This window comes from Paramormyrops kingsleyae, chromosome 16, assembly GCF_048594095.1.
Source record: "Paramormyrops kingsleyae isolate MSU_618 chromosome 16, PKINGS_0.4, whole genome shotgun sequence".
NCBI classification, from domain to species: domain Eukaryota; kingdom Metazoa; phylum Chordata; class Actinopteri; order Osteoglossiformes; family Mormyridae; genus Paramormyrops; species Paramormyrops kingsleyae.
The window spans coordinates 15,967,917-15,986,312 of record NC_132812.1 but is presented as its reverse complement, the minus strand read 5'-3'; the positions used below and the strand labels follow the sequence as shown (position 1 = coordinate 15,986,312).

The following is an 18,396-nucleotide window of genomic DNA, read 5'->3' as shown; positions in this document are numbered from 1 at the left end:
CACTTCCCAGTGTCCATCAGAGGAGATTACTGTGTAATTAAACCTTATTTCTGGACTCTTCAGTACATAATTACTTTGTGAATGCAACCATCATCTAAAAGCAATCAGAATGGTTTAGCATTTAGCGCAGTGGTGATTTTCCGAGCTTGTGTCAGATACAGGCAATGTGCGGGGAAAAAAAAACTGGAAAAAAAATTACAAGAGGAGGGAGAGAGAGAATGGGAGAAAAAGAGCATGAAAACTTAGTATGCTTATTAAAGGAAAAATTAGGCTTTTAATTGATAGGACAATTTGCATAATTTGTTCTATTTATTCTGCTGTTGCGAGCTTTGGGCTATTTTCCTCTCATGTAAATAAATGACACATTTAAGGCCACTTAAAATGATCACTGGGAGTATTTAAATTTATAGTGAAGAAAGGGAAAGTGACAGAGGTCTGTGTCTCGTCCTCGCGAGCCGCCCGATCCGGCCAGACCACTGCTGTGGTACCACAGATAAGCCCTGGGTTCATGCAGATCCTCTCAGCTTCATCGAAATGCAAATCGGCTTCAGAGGAACAAGTGTGTCTCTGATATTTACAAAATTGCCTCTAAAAAAACCGCCAGAGTGCTTTTATATCCTTTATTTCCCTTTGGCGAGAAGAAAACCTAAAGAAAAAGAAAATATAGAGATTATATCAATAAATAGTGTGTAAGAGGCTACGTAAGAATCCTCTTATGTTGAAGTGTTCACTTCAGTTGAATGTACACAATCATTACAGCAATCATCATGCTAGGATGCCCCAAAACCCAGGAAGACGACAGGCCATTGTGGAGGAATGTCGTCTATATGCTGCGCAGGAGACGACATTAGCTTCACAGCACCCGAATAGCAACAACAGTACTTACCCACCTACGCTATTGCACTCGTTTGCATCGTGAATATTATCCCTCTTTCAATAACCACACCTGGCAAATATGCCTTCCTAGAGAACGCTGTAAAAATGTTGACCAATACGGTCGATCATCTTAACATATTTCAATCAATATTTAGCCAATGAAAAATGTATTTTTGAGCACAGGATGATATTCTGTATATATTAAGGATGTGTGAATGAATTTCATATGTATATATATATATATATATATATATATATATATATATATATATATATATATATATATATATATATATATATATATATATATAGAGAGAGAGAGAGAGAGAGAGAGAGAGAGAGAGAGAGAGAGAGAGTTCTCATGACTATAAGGAAGGAGAGTTGATACAAGTGGTGATGTGTAAGAGAGACAGATGAGAAAACACTACAGTGAACAAACACCAATGAGTGTGTGAGCTTTATATTTACAGATTACTTGTTTCTGGATGTAAAAATCAGTCATCTAGGAGACACTGGAGGGTAATTTCATAACCTCCACAACGCTTCATTACATTCGAACTCCACAGGCCTCAAAGTTATAGATTCCGGCACTGGCAAATGATAAGAGTTGCATGGAAATATTTCACAGTGCTTTGAAGGGTTACAAAACTGAGCAACCTTTTTCAAATTGCATCCCTAATTACACAATGCTTCCTACACACATAAAATCAACAATATAATGATGCCATCATAAACAATCCTAAACAGCAATATCTAATTCGCTTCAGTAATGCTCACAAATTATGTGAATTCATTATGCGAGTGGTGGATAATTTAAGCTTTCATCAATTGATACTTGCCATTTTCCAGAGAGAAATGGATTGCTACATTTTAATGAGTGCAATAATAACACATCTGGTTTCTGCAAAAACAAAAATAACGGACAACAGGACAGAATATGTAATTGCTGACGCTGGACAGAAAATGTGAACAGAACCAGGGAAAGGAAAAGGCATTTTTATTATTCATTGTGTTTTGAAAGACACATGTTCTACCTAAATTATATATTTTCACATAATACTTAAAATTCAATAATATCAGAATATAGTCAACATATAAACCTCCAATAGAATGGACACAGATTTAAATCATTGCTTTGAAGCATCAAGAGACCTTACAAACGTAAATTCAGTACGAATTAAAGCAGAGAGAGTACAAAAAAGGTGGATTTAATGGGTTTCAGAGAAATAGCTTTAATGAACACCTCATGTAATGTTAAAACGTGAAGATACATTTAAGCTTACCGTATGATGATTTACACACGCATAACATGTGGTGCAAGTTATCGCGTACAGCAGATATCAAAATGAAGGCAATCAAAAATAATCTATGTACGTGTATGTTTAGGCCTATACATAGTTTGTATATATAAATCCAACACACGCACACGTCAAATTTACATGCACACTACAATTCTCAAAAGATAATGTAACACATAAAAAAATAAATAAAATACATTAGGTGAGATGTTGGTGAAGACTTCACATTCCAAAATACCCATTCAGAAAAGTGGCATTGTAAGTACATTTAGAACTCGGTCAATTATCCAATTAAAGTGTTTACTGATTTCACCACCTCACTGCTTACCAGAGCTGCTGTTTATGCTGTCCAGTGTTTATCCAGGAAAACTGTTTGTTGTTGAAATTGCCTTGCATGTTGGTTAAAAAAAAAAAATATATATCAAATGCATGGCATTCAAAAAGTCTAAATAAATATTCCTCACATGTACAACACGAAGCAATGAGGTAGACATGGTTATAAAAAAATGTTTAGACATAAAAATAATGTGTTGTGTAGTTTGTTGTTGAAGTTAAAAAGAGGGACAAATGTTTGTCGGGGAAATCAACCTGGTCTGATGATACAAAAGGGAATTTTAACGTCAGTGTACATAGCATTTTTTGACTCGTTTGCCTTTCCTATACAAAGTGTTACGGTAGTTTCTCTACAGGAACAATGGAGAAGCTGAAATGAACATCAGCATTTCTCAGACTGCCTTATAGCTTTCAGCTTGCAGCGTCTTCGTGAATGTCGGGAGAGATGCAGGTTCGGGATTTCAGCTTGATTTTTCTTCTTTTACTTCATTCAAACTGCTACCACATCAAAAGGCCTATTCTTTTACTAGAGAACTACTTCAAGATATGGAAGAAATCTGAGAAATTCAAATGTGTTTCTTAATTACTTGCATCGATATTTTCCCCCCCATTCAAGCAAAAGAAAAAAAATCTTTAGGCCGTTTCCCTTTTTCCTCCAGTTATTCCAGAGCTTCTTAACCAATTAAAAACCATTGTGTTCAACAACAAACACTCAGAAAATAGATTGGCCTTCAAGTTGCAATTTAACATGTGGGTCAGCACATGGTATTAGGACACAGTGACTGTAAAAATAATGATACTTTATCTTGTATGTTTGTACAAACGCACACACAGACAAAATAATTTTCATTATTTTTACACTAAGCTGTATCATGCGAGAGAGGGTGAGTGAGAAAGAGAGAGAGAGAGAGGGGCCACGGGACCGAGGGTGGGGTACACCCTGGATAGGATGCCAGTCTACTGCACAGTACCAACACACTCGCACAATATGGGCAATTTAGAGTCAGCACTTATTCCAACTGCATGTCTTTGGATTGTTGGAGAAAATCCATGCATACTGTACCACACACACAGAGTGCAGGTGGGAAGCAGCCCCTTGGAAACTGGTGACAGTGCAGCCCCCAGAGCCACCACAGCATCACTCTCATACAACAGTTAGGGTTAAATTCAAGGGAAAACAGTTAAACATTAAAGCAGCTTAAAGTAACGCATATAAGAGGCTAATATGGACTGTGACGTCATCCCTCCCAGTTTTGGTTAATCCCACATGCATTGTGCTATATGTATAGAATATTAAGTTTGCACAGTAACCTTATTTTTATTGTAGAAAAATCTGAGACTAAGAGCTGTGTAGATCTGGTCTCCTTACATACCCGCTCGGGAAACTGGTGCAGGTCTTAAAGCCAGGATTCCTCAGCCAGTGCCCTGCGCCACGTCCAGAGTGGACCAGTGCGGCACCAAGCTCACTATCAACACGCTTGACGTTTAAGGACAATTTCATCTGTTTTCTGAATAGCCACCAGGAAGATAATTAACTCATTAAAACGGCGTTTACACATCAAGCTAGGAGACCCAGCTTGGGATTGAAACGCCATCTTTGTATTAGTGTTGGACATTTGGCCAGGAAACAAAAGTGCATACAACTCATATGATTTCAGAAAAGTAACACAAAGCTAAACAATCAGTCCTTCATTAACTGTCCAGTGCACAAGTTTTAAATGCTGTTCTGGCTGGGCGGCTCTGCCACAGTACTTTAGCAGCAGTCAGTAACACTTTCATACTCCTTAAACAAAGAGGAGGGAATGACATTCCAAATCTGGGCTTAATACTTCCTGATAGTTTGTTTTTTGGGTGATGTTGATGTTCCACATTAACAGTGAAAACGGAGGAATAAACTACACAGATCCCCCGGAAAGAACAGCACTTAACTGAGGTAGAAAACAAAAGCAGGGCTTATGCAATTCTTAGGTAACAATATATACATACATACATATGACATACCAACAGCAGAATCATATCATTTATAGCTGTAAATTTGTGGATGCTAGGTTCATATAATTGGTAGTCCTGGTGCAGATGAATGACCTTCATACTTTTCCATTCGCCTTCACCCTCTGCACCTCTGGCTGGCCAGTTGCCATCAGAGTAGGGCGGACATCTTGAAATTTGATTGTGGCTTTGTTTGGTATAATGTCTGCGCACCTCTTTGTCACGTGGTATAAACATGTTTGTGAAACCACAATAAAGTGAAAGTTAAACAATCAAAGTCCAAAATAAAATTAAACCATTTTTAAATAAAACTGAAGCAATATAGAACTATTCACTACAAGACTCATGAAATCCAGTATGTTGACTAAAGGTCAGGTACATTCGTTGTCTTACCCTTGTTATCTTTCCAACCTATTGAGGTAAACCTACATTTAAATAATGCAACTAAAAAGCCCGACAAACTCTCAGTTGTACATAGTGCTTTGACACATGTATTTTTTGAGGTACTGTACAAAACAACAATCACTTTCCTGAGATTTGGTAGACAAAAAAGCGAAACAAAAAAAGCAAAACTAAAATTCACAATACAAGTAAAACCCTAGTCTACTGTTCCCAGTAGAACTGAGAAATACTGTTGCTCTTCCAATGGCAAACCAGATCTTTATCAGATTTAAAGAACAGAAAATCTCTTGTTGTTTGAAGTTAAAGCTATTCATATTAGCATATGGCACCAATGTAGTTTTGGGAGGCAAACAAATGTAAAAATCACACAAAATCAGAAAGCACCACTTCAGGCACTTCATAGCAATGAAATCTCATAACAGCGTCAACACACATGGGGCTCCCATCCCTCTGAAGGCAATGTGTACCTTTGTAAGAAGTGCCTATCTTAGGTGTTCTCAAGCATCAAACCAAGGTTTGTGTGTGATACTCACTAACCGCCAGAACTCTTCAGTGCTACGGTCATGGTAGAATGTACTTTTGCTCTTCAGCAACATCCCCTCCTAAAGACAGGAGTCTGTCGGCCTTTTTCTGGCTCAGAAACAACTCGCAGTTGCGTTTCACTGACCGCAACCGAACATCCTGTTCCATTCAGTGTACGTGTCCAGTTCTTTTTGCGATTTGCTAGGCTGAATTTTGCAAAGTACATTCTCAAAGTCTTGATAAGTGACTGGCCTAAGGTGACTGGGCAAAACAGCTGAAAGTCCCCCACCAACAGTGTGCAGAGCAGCCATGGCTACCTCCTGAACCAGGCGTGTAACGTCCAGGCCAGAGAAGCCATCTGTCCGCTGGACTAACAGCGCCACCTCTTTGTCAACGAGGGAATAATTGTGCTGTGAGAGCACCCGACTGATTATCTGTTGTCTTGCCGTGCTGTCGGGAAGCGGGATGAGGAGTCGCTTCATGAAGTACCTCCTCAAGGAATCGTCAATCTCCTCCGGCTTGCTTGTGGAGCACACAACCACCACGTGGTCCTCGGATGAGGCCAGAATACTATCCAGCTGTGCAAGCAGCTCACCTTTAGTTCTGTCCAACGGGCTGTCGTCACCAAGCTGGGAAGAGAGTAGCAAGTCGACATCACTAAGGAACACCACGGAGGGTTGGCGGCAACGAGCTACCAAGAAAGCGGCATGGATGATCTTCTCCCCATCGGTGCACCACTTTGTTACCAGGGCAGAGCCACTGAGTTTAAGGAATGTCGCTCTCAGCTGGCTAGCTATGCACCTGGCCAACGATGTCCTGCCAGTTCCCTGGGGTCCAAACAAGAGAACAGTCCGGGGTATGGTAGAAAGGTCACAAAACACATCAGACCTCAGGAAGGGCCACATGATCTCTTCTTTTATCACAGCTTTGGCCACCTCTAGCCCGACTATATCACTCCAGTCCATGGGGGGGTCCTGCTGGACAATCTCACTGGTGACCAAATCAACGAGATGGGAATCGACTTCCTTAAGCTGCTTCCTTGCAGACTGGGCAGATGAGGTAGCCGAGACGATTCTGGATCCAGCTCCCGGCCCCGGTATTGGGTGCGAGAGATGCGCGTGCTCATCACCATGCTCGCTCGAACCGGGGGATGCGAACCGGCTGAAGGGCTCGCTCAACTTCGACCCTCTAGATGAAAGGTAGGGCGGAGGAGTTGGCGCCCTGCTGGACTGACTGCTGAACTTCCTTTGTTGATCAGAAGACACAGGCTGCTTTGAGGGTTTAAATGCCAAAGATGACGTCTCAGCACTTCTGTCAAAGCTGCTTCCTCCAACAGCATTTGGAATGCCGCTGTCCGGCATGCTATATATAGGGCTTCCGGGGGAGCACTGCTGGCTGTAGTTGAAGTTTCCATAAGGGGGGTTTATCTCCCCTTGCCCAGTCATACAGAAGGCCTTCCTTTTCATTGAGCCGGACGAACTGACACTCAGAGGTGTTGGTGTGACCGTCGCAAGGGTATGAGGCTCGTAGGAATAACCGGGGAGAGTGGAGGAAGGCAGTGGGGTAGGGGCTGCGATACCCGAAGGCAAGTAGGCAGAAGGAGGTGGTGCCCCCCCAGGGCTGTAGGCCGTGGTGACCGCAGTCTGTGGGGGGTAATCTGAGGGAGAGTAACCGTAACTTGAAATCCCCGAGGAACCCGTGTTGTAGGTGGGCACCAGAGTCTGGGGGGGCAGTGGAGGAGGAGGAGGCTGAAGGAGCCCCGAGCCATGCAAAGGCGAGGGGTGAGGGGAGGAGAGGCCAGGGGCAGACTGGCCGCCGTAGCTCGAATGCAGGAAGGAGCCACTGTAAGCCGTCGGGTACTCCTGGGATGAGAGCGCCGAGTGAAGACCGCCAACCGTGTGACTTCCGCAGCTGCTGCTGGAGTAGCTGGTCTCCGTCAAGCTGCCGGCCAGCCCCGGGGAGCTGCCGATGCTGGCAGAGATGTCTGCCGGGGGCAGGGCAGCTGTCACTCCAGCCTTACTCACACACATGCCATCTGGAACACAGCTCGCCGGATAGATCCCATCCTGCCAAGGCTCGCTCTCGCACTTTCTCCCGTTCAGGAGCCCCGTGGCGTCCGAGTAGGGGCCCAGGAGCATCCGCTCCTCGGGGTTCTCCAAGATCCCCGAGTACTTCTCGGCGTACTTCTTCAGGAGGTTGGAGGCGGTGAGGGCTGATATGTCATCATTGGCCCAGGCGTAGTGATAGCTGTGCTGCAGGTGACCCACAAAAGCCTCAGCCTTATGCATATGGGAGTGGGCACTGGCGGTGATGTCAAAGTGCTGCTCCGCCCACTGCGCATGCTCCGGCGTCCACTGCATCTTAAAGCCTGCAATTTCATAAACAGAAAAAAACATGCCATATTTAGTTTAACACATCCATCTTCCACAACTCATTATCCAGTGCAGGGTTATGGCGAGCCTGGGGTCTAGGCTAGGAAACATAGAGCAAAGGACACCCTGAATGGTATGACAAGTCCATCACACACATTTTATTTATTTATGAAGCACATTTAAAACTCAGGTTTTCACTGACCAAAGTGCTGTACAATAATAATGAGCCATATATGACGGGCAACAATAATGGGCAATTTAGGGACATCAAGTCATCCTAATCCTCATGTTTTTGGTTGGGAGGAGAAACCAGAGTACCTAGAGGAATCCTGTGCTAGAAACATGAAAACACATAAAGGCAGGGGGTGGGATCAACTAAGCCAATTTTGATGCATTTTTAAAAAACATGTCTTTTAAATAAACATGATAAGCCAGCCATGGAACGCCAAGCCTCCCCCCGTCATTCCCATTGCCCTTAAATGCCAGCGGAATCAACACACTCTTTGTTTCAACCTCCAGCCCCGAGTTTCCCAGCGCACTGCCCTGCCCGTAATAAATACGTGACACGGCTGACATGAAGGGTACTGCTCCCATCCAGGCCCAAACACCTAGTTAGCACAGTATAATGCACCCCGCTAGGACCAATATGACACAGGCATCGCAGGTCACTCCATAATCCAAGTCTCATCTGAAGCAGCCCAAGACAGTCTCATATCTGCTCCGTGAAGTGCAGCAAACCAATCTCCTGGGCGCCGTTCAGCAGCCTTCATCACACAAAGGCCCAAAGCTCGGGATGAATTACAACGGCCCTCTTGCCGCCTCCCCAATCGTGGTACTCAGAGTGTGGGAGGGTTGGGGTGGTGTTTTGGGGGGGGGGGGAATTCTCACACTTGTCTTTCCATACTCTCTTTATAGCTTCTGCGAATAAAAATGCACCATCTCGTTTAATCCCGACATCTGCAGGAACATATCTATAGCTCAGCACTCACGAGCATTGATGTCTCCGAATCGACGGGTAGCTAAAGGCTGCAATGAATAGATTGGAATGCAATGGCGATCTACCCGTTTTTTTTTTTTTTTTTGTCAGAATGGAGATACAAATGCACACACAGGACCTTATTGCAAAAGTACAGCACTCCGCAAACAAACGCCTCTCGACACACCGAGGCCAAAAACGCGATCCAGCTCCGCTAGTTTGGCCACCGATACGCCCCTTCCGTTTAAGGCGTCCGGCGGTCCGAGGTGTGGGGGGCTCCGCGTTCGTTTGGTGACAAAGCGGCCCGGAACATTCCCACGCGACTCCCACCCGCTGCGTTCCAAGCTGCCACACCAGACACCGGGAGCTAATTAGCGGCATGATGCTGCGCTAATTGGTTAATTTACAAGGTTTTAGTCAAAACCAATTGTGCCGTGGCCAGCGTGCCTGTCAGGCTTCTAAGCTAATGATTAAGAAATGCCAAAGACAAAGAGAAGGGCTATAAACAAAGCAGCCCTTTTTAAAAACTGAGGCACTTTTATTGTATACACTGGCCACTTGAATGGGCCGTGTTTACATATTTTCACAACACTGACCCCGCAAATCATCCTGGTTTCAGTACCAATAAAAATCACACCCTAAAAGAATTCTAATTCGTCCATTCAGCATTTTAAAAAACACCACATTTGTTCTAACAGCAACTTTCCTTGTGTGGTGCCTTTTTTAAGTGAAATCTTCAAAATCATACTGAAAAATCGTTAAGGAAACTAAACATGCAACTCAAAGAGGGTACTCTGGACTAGCACATCCTACCTCTGGTAGCTAGAAGTATCCTAAAACATTTGGTACAAGGGGCCACTGCTTCACTTGCAGAATAAGGGGAAAGCAGTTACAAATGGAGAAAAAAAAAAATCATGATTTGTCAGCCCCTCATTTCACTCATATGAAGATGTGTTTAACCTGATGGCAACCTGGAAGCATAAATGAAGAGGACATGGTGAAGACAAACTCCATAGCACTCCTGTATTAATATAGTACAATTTAGCCCATCCTGCATTTGAAATGCAACTTGCCTACAAATGACAAGTCACAAACAAACTCTGTTTGGCTCCTTTCCTCATTTTTGGGAGTACAACTAAAGAAAATAAAGTTTAACCGGAGATAAATGAAGGAAGAGTAGGAGGGAAGCAGAAGAGCGAGAACCAAAAAGACACAATCTACATTCCAAATGGGGTGTATGGGGGGGGGGGGCATTACAGAGCCAGCCACCTCCCCCAATTCTATCGTCCCAAAAAAAAAAAAAAAAAAGTGCACACTAAACCATCAAAATGGAAGCAGAGCCTAATCAAAATCATTACGGCTTCCAGCTATTAGCTGCAGCAGAGATGCTTGTTAGGTACCAGTGTCTAATAACCCACTCCTCTGAAAAACCTCTGTAACGAGCTCTTTAAAGTCCGGCTTCGCTGTGATTATGTGCTGAAGCAGACTGGTATGGTTCCCAGCGTCATAATTAAGCTACACAAACTGGGCTCTGTGACCACTGGGGGGAAAAAATGGATTCAAAAGGTCCAATTATTTATCAAAACTTAATTTTACCAAAGAAAACATTATCGTCAGAGCTATATGTAGTTAACGCGATGAGCAGAGTGTTCTGGGTCATACTTTATTCTGACTTGAGCAGGTTACTTTCAGAATTGGCAGGCCCTATTATTATATTAATTTATTATGAAATAATGAGGAAGAAGAATTGCTTGCTTTGATAACTTCATCAACCCCTGCCGTGGTCTGACATTCCATCCAGTGTGTCTTCCCATATTATTCCCTCACTTTCTAGGATACACTCCAGGCTACCAACCATGGAAATATGGCTGATATATGGATGGACAGATTGATGAAACAATTTAACATTTACTATGCAACAGTTTCACATGCAGTATACACAAGTAAGCATTACATCCACAGTGGTCCATCTTCTCACTAGGCTAATACACAATAACATTTTAATGCAGTGACAGTAAGGACGTGTTTACGGATATTGAACATGAATACTTAAAATAATTTTGAGCATCGCTTATATGTTTCATTTATCGTACCTATCATTAGCTGGCATAATAAATGGTCCTTCTATTATAGAGGCTACATATTTCAGCTTATATTACGGTCTGCATAGCTTCAGGGGAGCCCCTGTCCACTTGGATATGTCTGATGTAGTGAGACGCACAAGAAATCTTTCCGTCCGTCCATGTCACAAAGAGCACAGAAGACTGCAGAGCTGTATACTAAGAGGACAAGCAGAGCTGTGTCCCTTAAATAAAATTAAATGGTGGTGTTTTTTCACAGCAACAAGTCTAATTCAAAAGGCAGCCAAAAAGACCTGCATAGGGAATAGACAGCAGTTTTACTAAAATCCATTGTAATTTTAAAGTGAGCGTACTGCATAATGAATAGATTAAAACCCTAAAATCATGATACTCAAATGGTACTTATCTAACTAAATCACTCCAAATTTAATTTATGCTTAGCTAATGCAGCTAAATTTTAAAATGCAGCCTTACATATTTTAAATGGGCAAAGGGTTACTTAAGATCCACAGGAGTGTCATTAGGGTGCACACTGTCTCTGCAGGCATCAGTCAATAAACGTCAGTGCAGAAAAACATCCAGGCGTTGCACGTACATTCGTCTTGAGAAAATTGGCATTTAGCAAAGGATAGTAGAAAATAATCCTTAGCTTGTGTCTGTAGGATGTTTGGATTGTCTGCCATGTAGCTATGTTAATTTAAGTAGCATTTAATGCTGTTTGTTCATTTAACCTTTCATCTTTATTATTTATTTAATTATTTTATTTTTCCCTTGGAGAACAATGTCAATCTGCCAGCTATTTAAGGAGAATTTTGATATGAAACACGCTTATGCTTAAGACCTTATACATCTCCAAAGTCATGCTCTGGTAAACAAGGAAAGCAAGAATATAGCGGTACTTATGAATAATATTGGAAATTATCCAATTTAAATAAATGAAGAAAAAAACATTTGCACACCCCTGATAGCACAGACAAACATAAATTGCCTGGAAAAAAAACCACTTTAGATGTTCCAAGATTTATCTAGTTAAACCTTTTAATTTATATATCACAATATATCTCAGCAATATAACCTATCTTTAGGTTAGGTTACAATGTCTTTCTTCTTCTAGTTACAGCTACCGAGTGTATCTTAAAAATTTTCACAACGCACATAAACCTCAACTAACATGCAATTCGAAAACAAACGCTACAGTTAGAAGTTGAGCCAAAATTAGATGGACACCCTAAAAAAACTTAAGATCTGCTGTTTGGCTGTAAGGCCACCGACAGAGCGATTTGTGCTCCCCCTCCACCCCCCGAAATGTGGAAGTGAAGGCGCAGTTATGCCGGTAACACCGCTCTCAGCGCCCGGTCACCGCTTTTAGAGAGGGGTTAATCACTCTCCCGTTTTAGGCTCAGGGGAGGAGGGGGGGCTGCAAACGAGTGCAACTCCATTGTCCTCGGCGTTTTGGGAACATCAGTCAGGCAGTCAATTCCCCGTGACCGGAGCACTCCGTGTAATCACAGTAATATTCACGGCCGTGCTCATAGTCGGCGCTCAGAGCTTCCGTCCCGCCGCGCAGCGCCGTAATCATTTCACTCCGGTAAACACCTCCGCTGCGTCTCCAGACGTCTTTCGTCTCCAAAGCTGACCAGACAGATCCACAGGAGAAGGGGATTTGCCGAAAAACATACGAAATGCATTTACCCAGCAGTTTTCCAGAGGAGGACGCCGAAGTTTATACCTCAAACTATCATTTTTAATCAAAACACAAAAAAGGACGAACGAACAAACCATTCCACGGTGTTGACATTTTTAAATTTCATAATATATCAGATTAAATCCGCAACGTGCTTTGATCATCGAAACGAATTAGAAGTTTGTTTCGTTGTCGTGGATGTAATAACATGTAGGGTGGTGACTTCAGGTCGATGTGACTGCTAACAGACTGTCCCGCCACCTCTCCGGAAGCGGAAAAGCGCGCGAACCTGGCCTGAGGCACCACGCCGCGTGCGTCTCCGCCGCACCCCGCACTTCATGCACGGAGGGAGTCACACAACTGCACGTTTGCCAGCCAGTAATCCCAGGCCACGGGGCCGCAGAGGACATCACATATTGAAATATATGCTTTGCCTGTCTCAATTCTGGAATATTCTATTGATTCTCTAAATAAATAAATAAACAAATCCCCGTGCTCTCTCGATAATATCATGCTGCATTATGCAAGACAAATCATTACAGTACATCTGTTTCAATTATATATTACTTAAATTAAAAGTTTAAAGCCCCGTCTATTCCTTGAATATGCATTCTACTTCTGAAAATAATTAAAAGCACCTTTATTTGCACACTGCCAGACTAGATTAAAAAATATTTTAAAAATCTCTTACTTTATCATGAATACTTCATATTCAATTGCATTGTTTAACCAAATATATAAAACACATCAACACAGGCTACATATTCAGTATAAGGTCAGTTAAGTGAATAATTCATTTTCAGATGACACAAGGGGCTCCATTTTACATTTCTGTGAAGTGACTTCCTTTAAAAAGTCTTATAAATAAATACACCATCCTTTAACATTCACCCACAGCCACTCTTCACTGTTTGACTAAATCACTGATCTGTGAGACTGAACAGCTGATATTCTATTAGCAGTGTGCTCTGCAGTAATACTCGAATAACAGTGTTAGTTTGCATTATCCGTTCATTTTTATTTGTTAAATGAATCACAGAATTTTTTATATCCCTTGGGGAGAAAAACAAAACTAACAGCTTTTTAACAGATATATTCTTAGGCCACGATAGTACAATTCCACACCGCAATCTGGTAATCAAGCTTTTGCTCTGAATTACACCAGTACCCAATCTCAGATGTCAACAACATGTTGAATTGTGAAAGACATTGTGTTCAAAATGCAATTTTTACCACAGACATGGTATTTAAAAACAAAGCCTACCATTTCTTTTCCTTTCAATCAAAACATTTTGCCACTGATATAGACGAGTCCTTGCACAGACATGTTTGTCCGTGTATGGAGAGAGTGACGATCCGTGTCCAACATTCAACCCAGTTACTGGCTGCGATGCATGGAATGGAGGGGGGGGGGGGTTGGGGGGGGGCAGTACAATGCTACCTGAGGATGGGAGGAAGGAGTACAGACTTGGTTTGGGGCAGATGATGGTTAACAAAAACAGCCTCAGCAGAAAACAGCTCCAGCAAATGGAAAGGAGGGGAAATAGGGATCGGGTCTTGGAAACGGCCGCAGCAAGGTGTGGGAGAGGCATCAGGATCTAGGCATGTGTTTTGCCCAAGAGGAAAGCGAGAAGCCAATTTAACGTGAAGGCAATAAGGCACAGGTGAAGCGAATGGATGTCCTCATCCCCTGAATTGACCCCTAAGCTTTATTGTCGCATTCTTTTTCAGCTGTTGATGAACCGGAAAAAAAAAGATTTTCCATCATAAAACTGATCAGGACATGGAACAGCCATAATGAAGGACCAACACAGGACACAATCATGCTCTCCGCCTATTAACCGTGTGGTTTAATGAGATGTATTTTTTATATCATGAAAAAAAAAATCAAACGATTATCTCAATAACAACAACCAAAGATGCACAAATAAGTAGAGGAAGCCCCTAAATGAACCCCAGGCTGAGCGTAACAACATTTCATGGTAACATAATATCTCAGATGGCAAGAGTAATGAGCAATCGATAAACTCAGTAACGGTATTAGAAAATGATCAGAGCAGCATGAGACAACTGTTAACAGTGCGACAGCTATTCGAGTTACAAAAGTGAATTCACTCGAATGGAAACTTGAGCTACATTAAGTAACTGTTTATCGATATTGCCATTTTAGTCAGATTCTCTGCTGATTTTTTTTGAGGGGGGTGCCCAACTTCACAATTCAAATTTAATATGCCACAATAATTACGTAATAGAAATTTAGACAATCAAGTAATGATACCAGGTTCTAACTTGATTAGCAGGGACACAGTTTTGTCTTGCAATATTGACATTTGCCGACTGCAGTGCTGTACCATTTTATGTTTATGGAGCGCCCATCACCTTGTAAAATATGCCTATTTATAGCTTTGTGCTTTAAGAACTTGGCATAGTGTGGGGCTAGACAATAAAATAAAAAATACAGCAAAAGCAAAGCACATCCAGTAGTAGGAACCACGCTCAATAACTGAGCCATTTTTGACAAGGAGGTTCAGATAACATCAGCTGTCTCATAGCCCATCAGGAGGCTACATGGCTGGGCTGCTCTTCCTCCAAACAGTCTGTAGTGACACCTTCAGTCAGCTGGACCCCTACAGGGCTGTGGGTGGAATGGAGTGTGCATCACTCTGAAAGCTCGTTGTATGAAGTTGAAAGAAGAAGGGAGATAACAGCGCACACACAGGGGTTCGAATCCTGCCCACGCTCTGTATGTGGACTTTCCCTCGTCTGCCTGTTGCATGGGATTACGTTGGATACTCTTTTTTAGTCAACTGGCATTTCTAAAATCAGCCATACTGTTCTTGCGTCTGCCCTGTGATTGGCTCATCCCGTCCAAGGCGCCCCATATTGCCTGGGATAGGCTCTAGCCCTGTAACCCTACACAAAACACAGGAAGACAGACGCGGGGATAGATAGATGAAGGGATGGATAAACAGATGGATATGGTCATCCTTGCATGCACCTTCCCTTTTGGTACCCTAGATCCCGCAAACGGATCAGTCCAATCACTGATCATCACTTGGATGTTCACGATTCCAAGTGACACAATCGTGTCCTCAAAATGCGGTGACATTCTTCAGCCAGCTCAACATCCATGTGGCACAGAGGAAATACTCCCCCCCCCCCCGAGCAGCATCTTGTTTACACAGCTTGATACCTTGTGACCACACTCTCCAGACAAAAGGCATATCGCCCAGTGGCTAAAGTCACACGCATGTGAATTCCCCGCAATTCCGCTAATCGAACCCGAGCTGCTATTTCTGGGCCGACTGGCTCATTTGCCTACAAAGCTCTGAAACGGACTGACTGCGGCCCCGTCGAGCCCATGAACGGGAATTCTTACTCACTCCAAGGGAGCAGAACCGGACCAGCTGAAGCCGGCTGATGCTGCCTCATTGACCGTAACCAACTCTACAAAGATGCATCCTGGAGAGAGGGACACCCACAAGAGCTCCAGCCGTGTCACGCTGGAGACATGGAGACATGTCACACTGAAACGTCAGCATGAAATGAGATAAGGCAGCAGGGCCAAAACACGACATTCAAAGGTACACGGCACTTTGTAACCATAAGCAGGATACGGCAAAGGCTTTGCAGTCATTTTATTTGTAAAACGCTAGGACTAACATTCAGAAACACTGTGATACAAAACTGCGATTAACAGACAAATGGTTAAAAATGTGGAAAATTACAGCCAATCATTATGAGGGTGGTACCTTTTGAACTTGTACAACCCCAAAATTTTGAAGTACATACATACATACATATAGATACACACACACGCGTTTATTTATTTATTTATTATTCATTTACGCAAGCTTTCACTCGTGTGAGAAATAAATCAACAATTCAATACAAGTCATGAATTTTATAGTTCCTACTAAAAAACATTAGTCAGTGACAAATCAGTCACTGATCCAGAAACATCCTCAGTCACTGGTTTTGTGTCTCGAATGGCTAATCTTAGAGGAGAAGGTGTAACTACCTCCAGAATCTGCTCCGAGGCTCTTCTCCTTCAGGCACGCAGTCATCGCTCTGCTCTAGGAAAAGAGAATAGATCCTGAAAAAATGGGCCACATAAACAACTCCGTGCCTTGTTAGCTAGCTACAGCCATTTAGCAGAACTACACTACTTGTAACTAGATAACTTCAATTAATCAATTTTGGAAATTGTCTAATGTAAGACAACATAGAATATGATTTTTTGATTTTTATGATGTTTTGAGGCAACCATAGTGTTACCAAAAGCTAATCACCAGATTTTTACTTTCCTACGAACAAGTGAAATCTGAATCTAAACTAAAATCATTCTACTTCATCATTTTCTCCCTCCATTGGTAAGTAGGCGTATTTATCAGGTAGGAATATTTGAAGTTACTGTAAATGATATTTATTAAAGGGGAAAATGCATTCAAAATAATATTTAGTAAGTTAAACTTCTGACGCCAATTGGAATAATCACAATACTCCAGGGAGCAGTATAATCTGAACATACACTTCCATGGTGGAGAATTAATTTATGCCATTTATCAAAACATTTTACTTCCCTGTCCAATGTGCTGTTTTTCCACATATTACGAGAAACTAGTAGCCTCTTCCTCAGTAAACAAAAGTAAACAAAACAAGAAAAAAATAGCATTTATTTAAGGCAAACAAACTCTTGCAGCATTTAACCTTTTTTGTGCAAATGAAGGGTAAGAGAATTTAAAAAGATGCATTTCTTTACTTGTGTGTTTCTTCTACAGATGTTCACCTGCATGTAACTCATAACTAGCGCACAGGTGCAACTGCTAAATGATTTATAGCATTTTAACAATTTTTATTATTATGAATGAAATTAAATAAATAAAATGAAAAACGAAATAAACATACCATTCTCAAGCTCTACCTAAACGTCTGTGATCTCAGGAAAAACAATGTCTTGGGGAGAGATCTGCATGCGACCTTTCAGAAAAAATGGTCAGCAAGTGGGACCGATGTGAAGGACCGCAGATTTGAAAGGACGTGAAACTGGCACTGGGTGAGATGATCTTAGATGGTGTACCGCTGCCCCGGACACACCACATTTCAAAAGCCTGAAGTTCCCATCGCCTGGGTTTAGCCGTCAATCCAGAATTGATTTGGCAGGAGACTGGGGATACATATCAGAATTTATGTAGCCGTGAAGTCTTCTGCTCAGCGAGGTCTGATATCGGGAGGGGGTGTAAACAGACTGACAAACATTCCCCAATGTGGGAGAAGATGGGGAAAAAAAAAAAACTCATGATGAAACTCCAGCAGGTTCAGACTGGATATTCAAAGGCTGATGCTATCCCGCTACTTCTCAGCGATACTGAAAAGAAAACCGCGATACTGTACGGAAAAAGGAGACAGCTAAATCAGGGCTGCTTTTACTCAGCTGCAGAGGTGAAACGCATCAAGTACCAAAACCAAACCAATAAATACCATATTTAATGGGAGATCTTGCTCATTTACGGTCTATGAAGGAGATTTTCGCCCTGACCGCTGCTTTCGCACGATGCGTATCTCCCAGCACAATCGCTCTCCCAGTACTTCCTGTCAGCACCTTAAGCTATGGGCTCTCTCATACATATAAATATTCACAGAAACAAAATTTACACTTACAGTTAATAATTTATCTATATTTATAATTTATTGTATTTCTATACATTTTATTTGCACTTAATTACATGCTAACTGCATTTTATTAGCTCTGTACCTGTACTCAGCACAATGGCAAAGTTGAAACTAATCAATTCTAATTTTGACAAGTAATCACTGGTAAATAGTGTCCAATGCTATACTGATGTGTAAATGCAGATTAAGC

The 18,396-nt window shown here is 42.2% G+C and overlaps 1 protein-coding gene across 9 annotated transcripts in view; it reads right to left on the bottom strand.

Moving 5' to 3' along the window:
* Positions 1-1,857: 1,857 nt before the first annotated feature.
* LOC111852266 (fidgetin-like) overlaps positions 1,858-18,396 on the bottom strand; it is a 31,903-nt gene continuing 15,364 nt past the window's right edge. For 4 of the 9 annotated variants that reach the window (XM_023827951.2, XM_023827953.2, XM_023827949.2 and 1 more), the window contains one exon: positions 1,858-7,788. In XM_023827951.2, coding sequence (XP_023683719.1) covers positions 5,558-7,788 — 2,231 coding nt within the window. In that variant the 3' untranslated portion in view covers positions 1,858-5,557. Of the gene's footprint in view, positions 7,789-12,541; positions 12,987-16,554; positions 16,610-18,396 lie in introns of those variants that run through there. The other 5 variants (XM_023827945.2, XM_023827948.2, XM_023827947.2 and 2 more) reach the window with 3 other exon arrangements.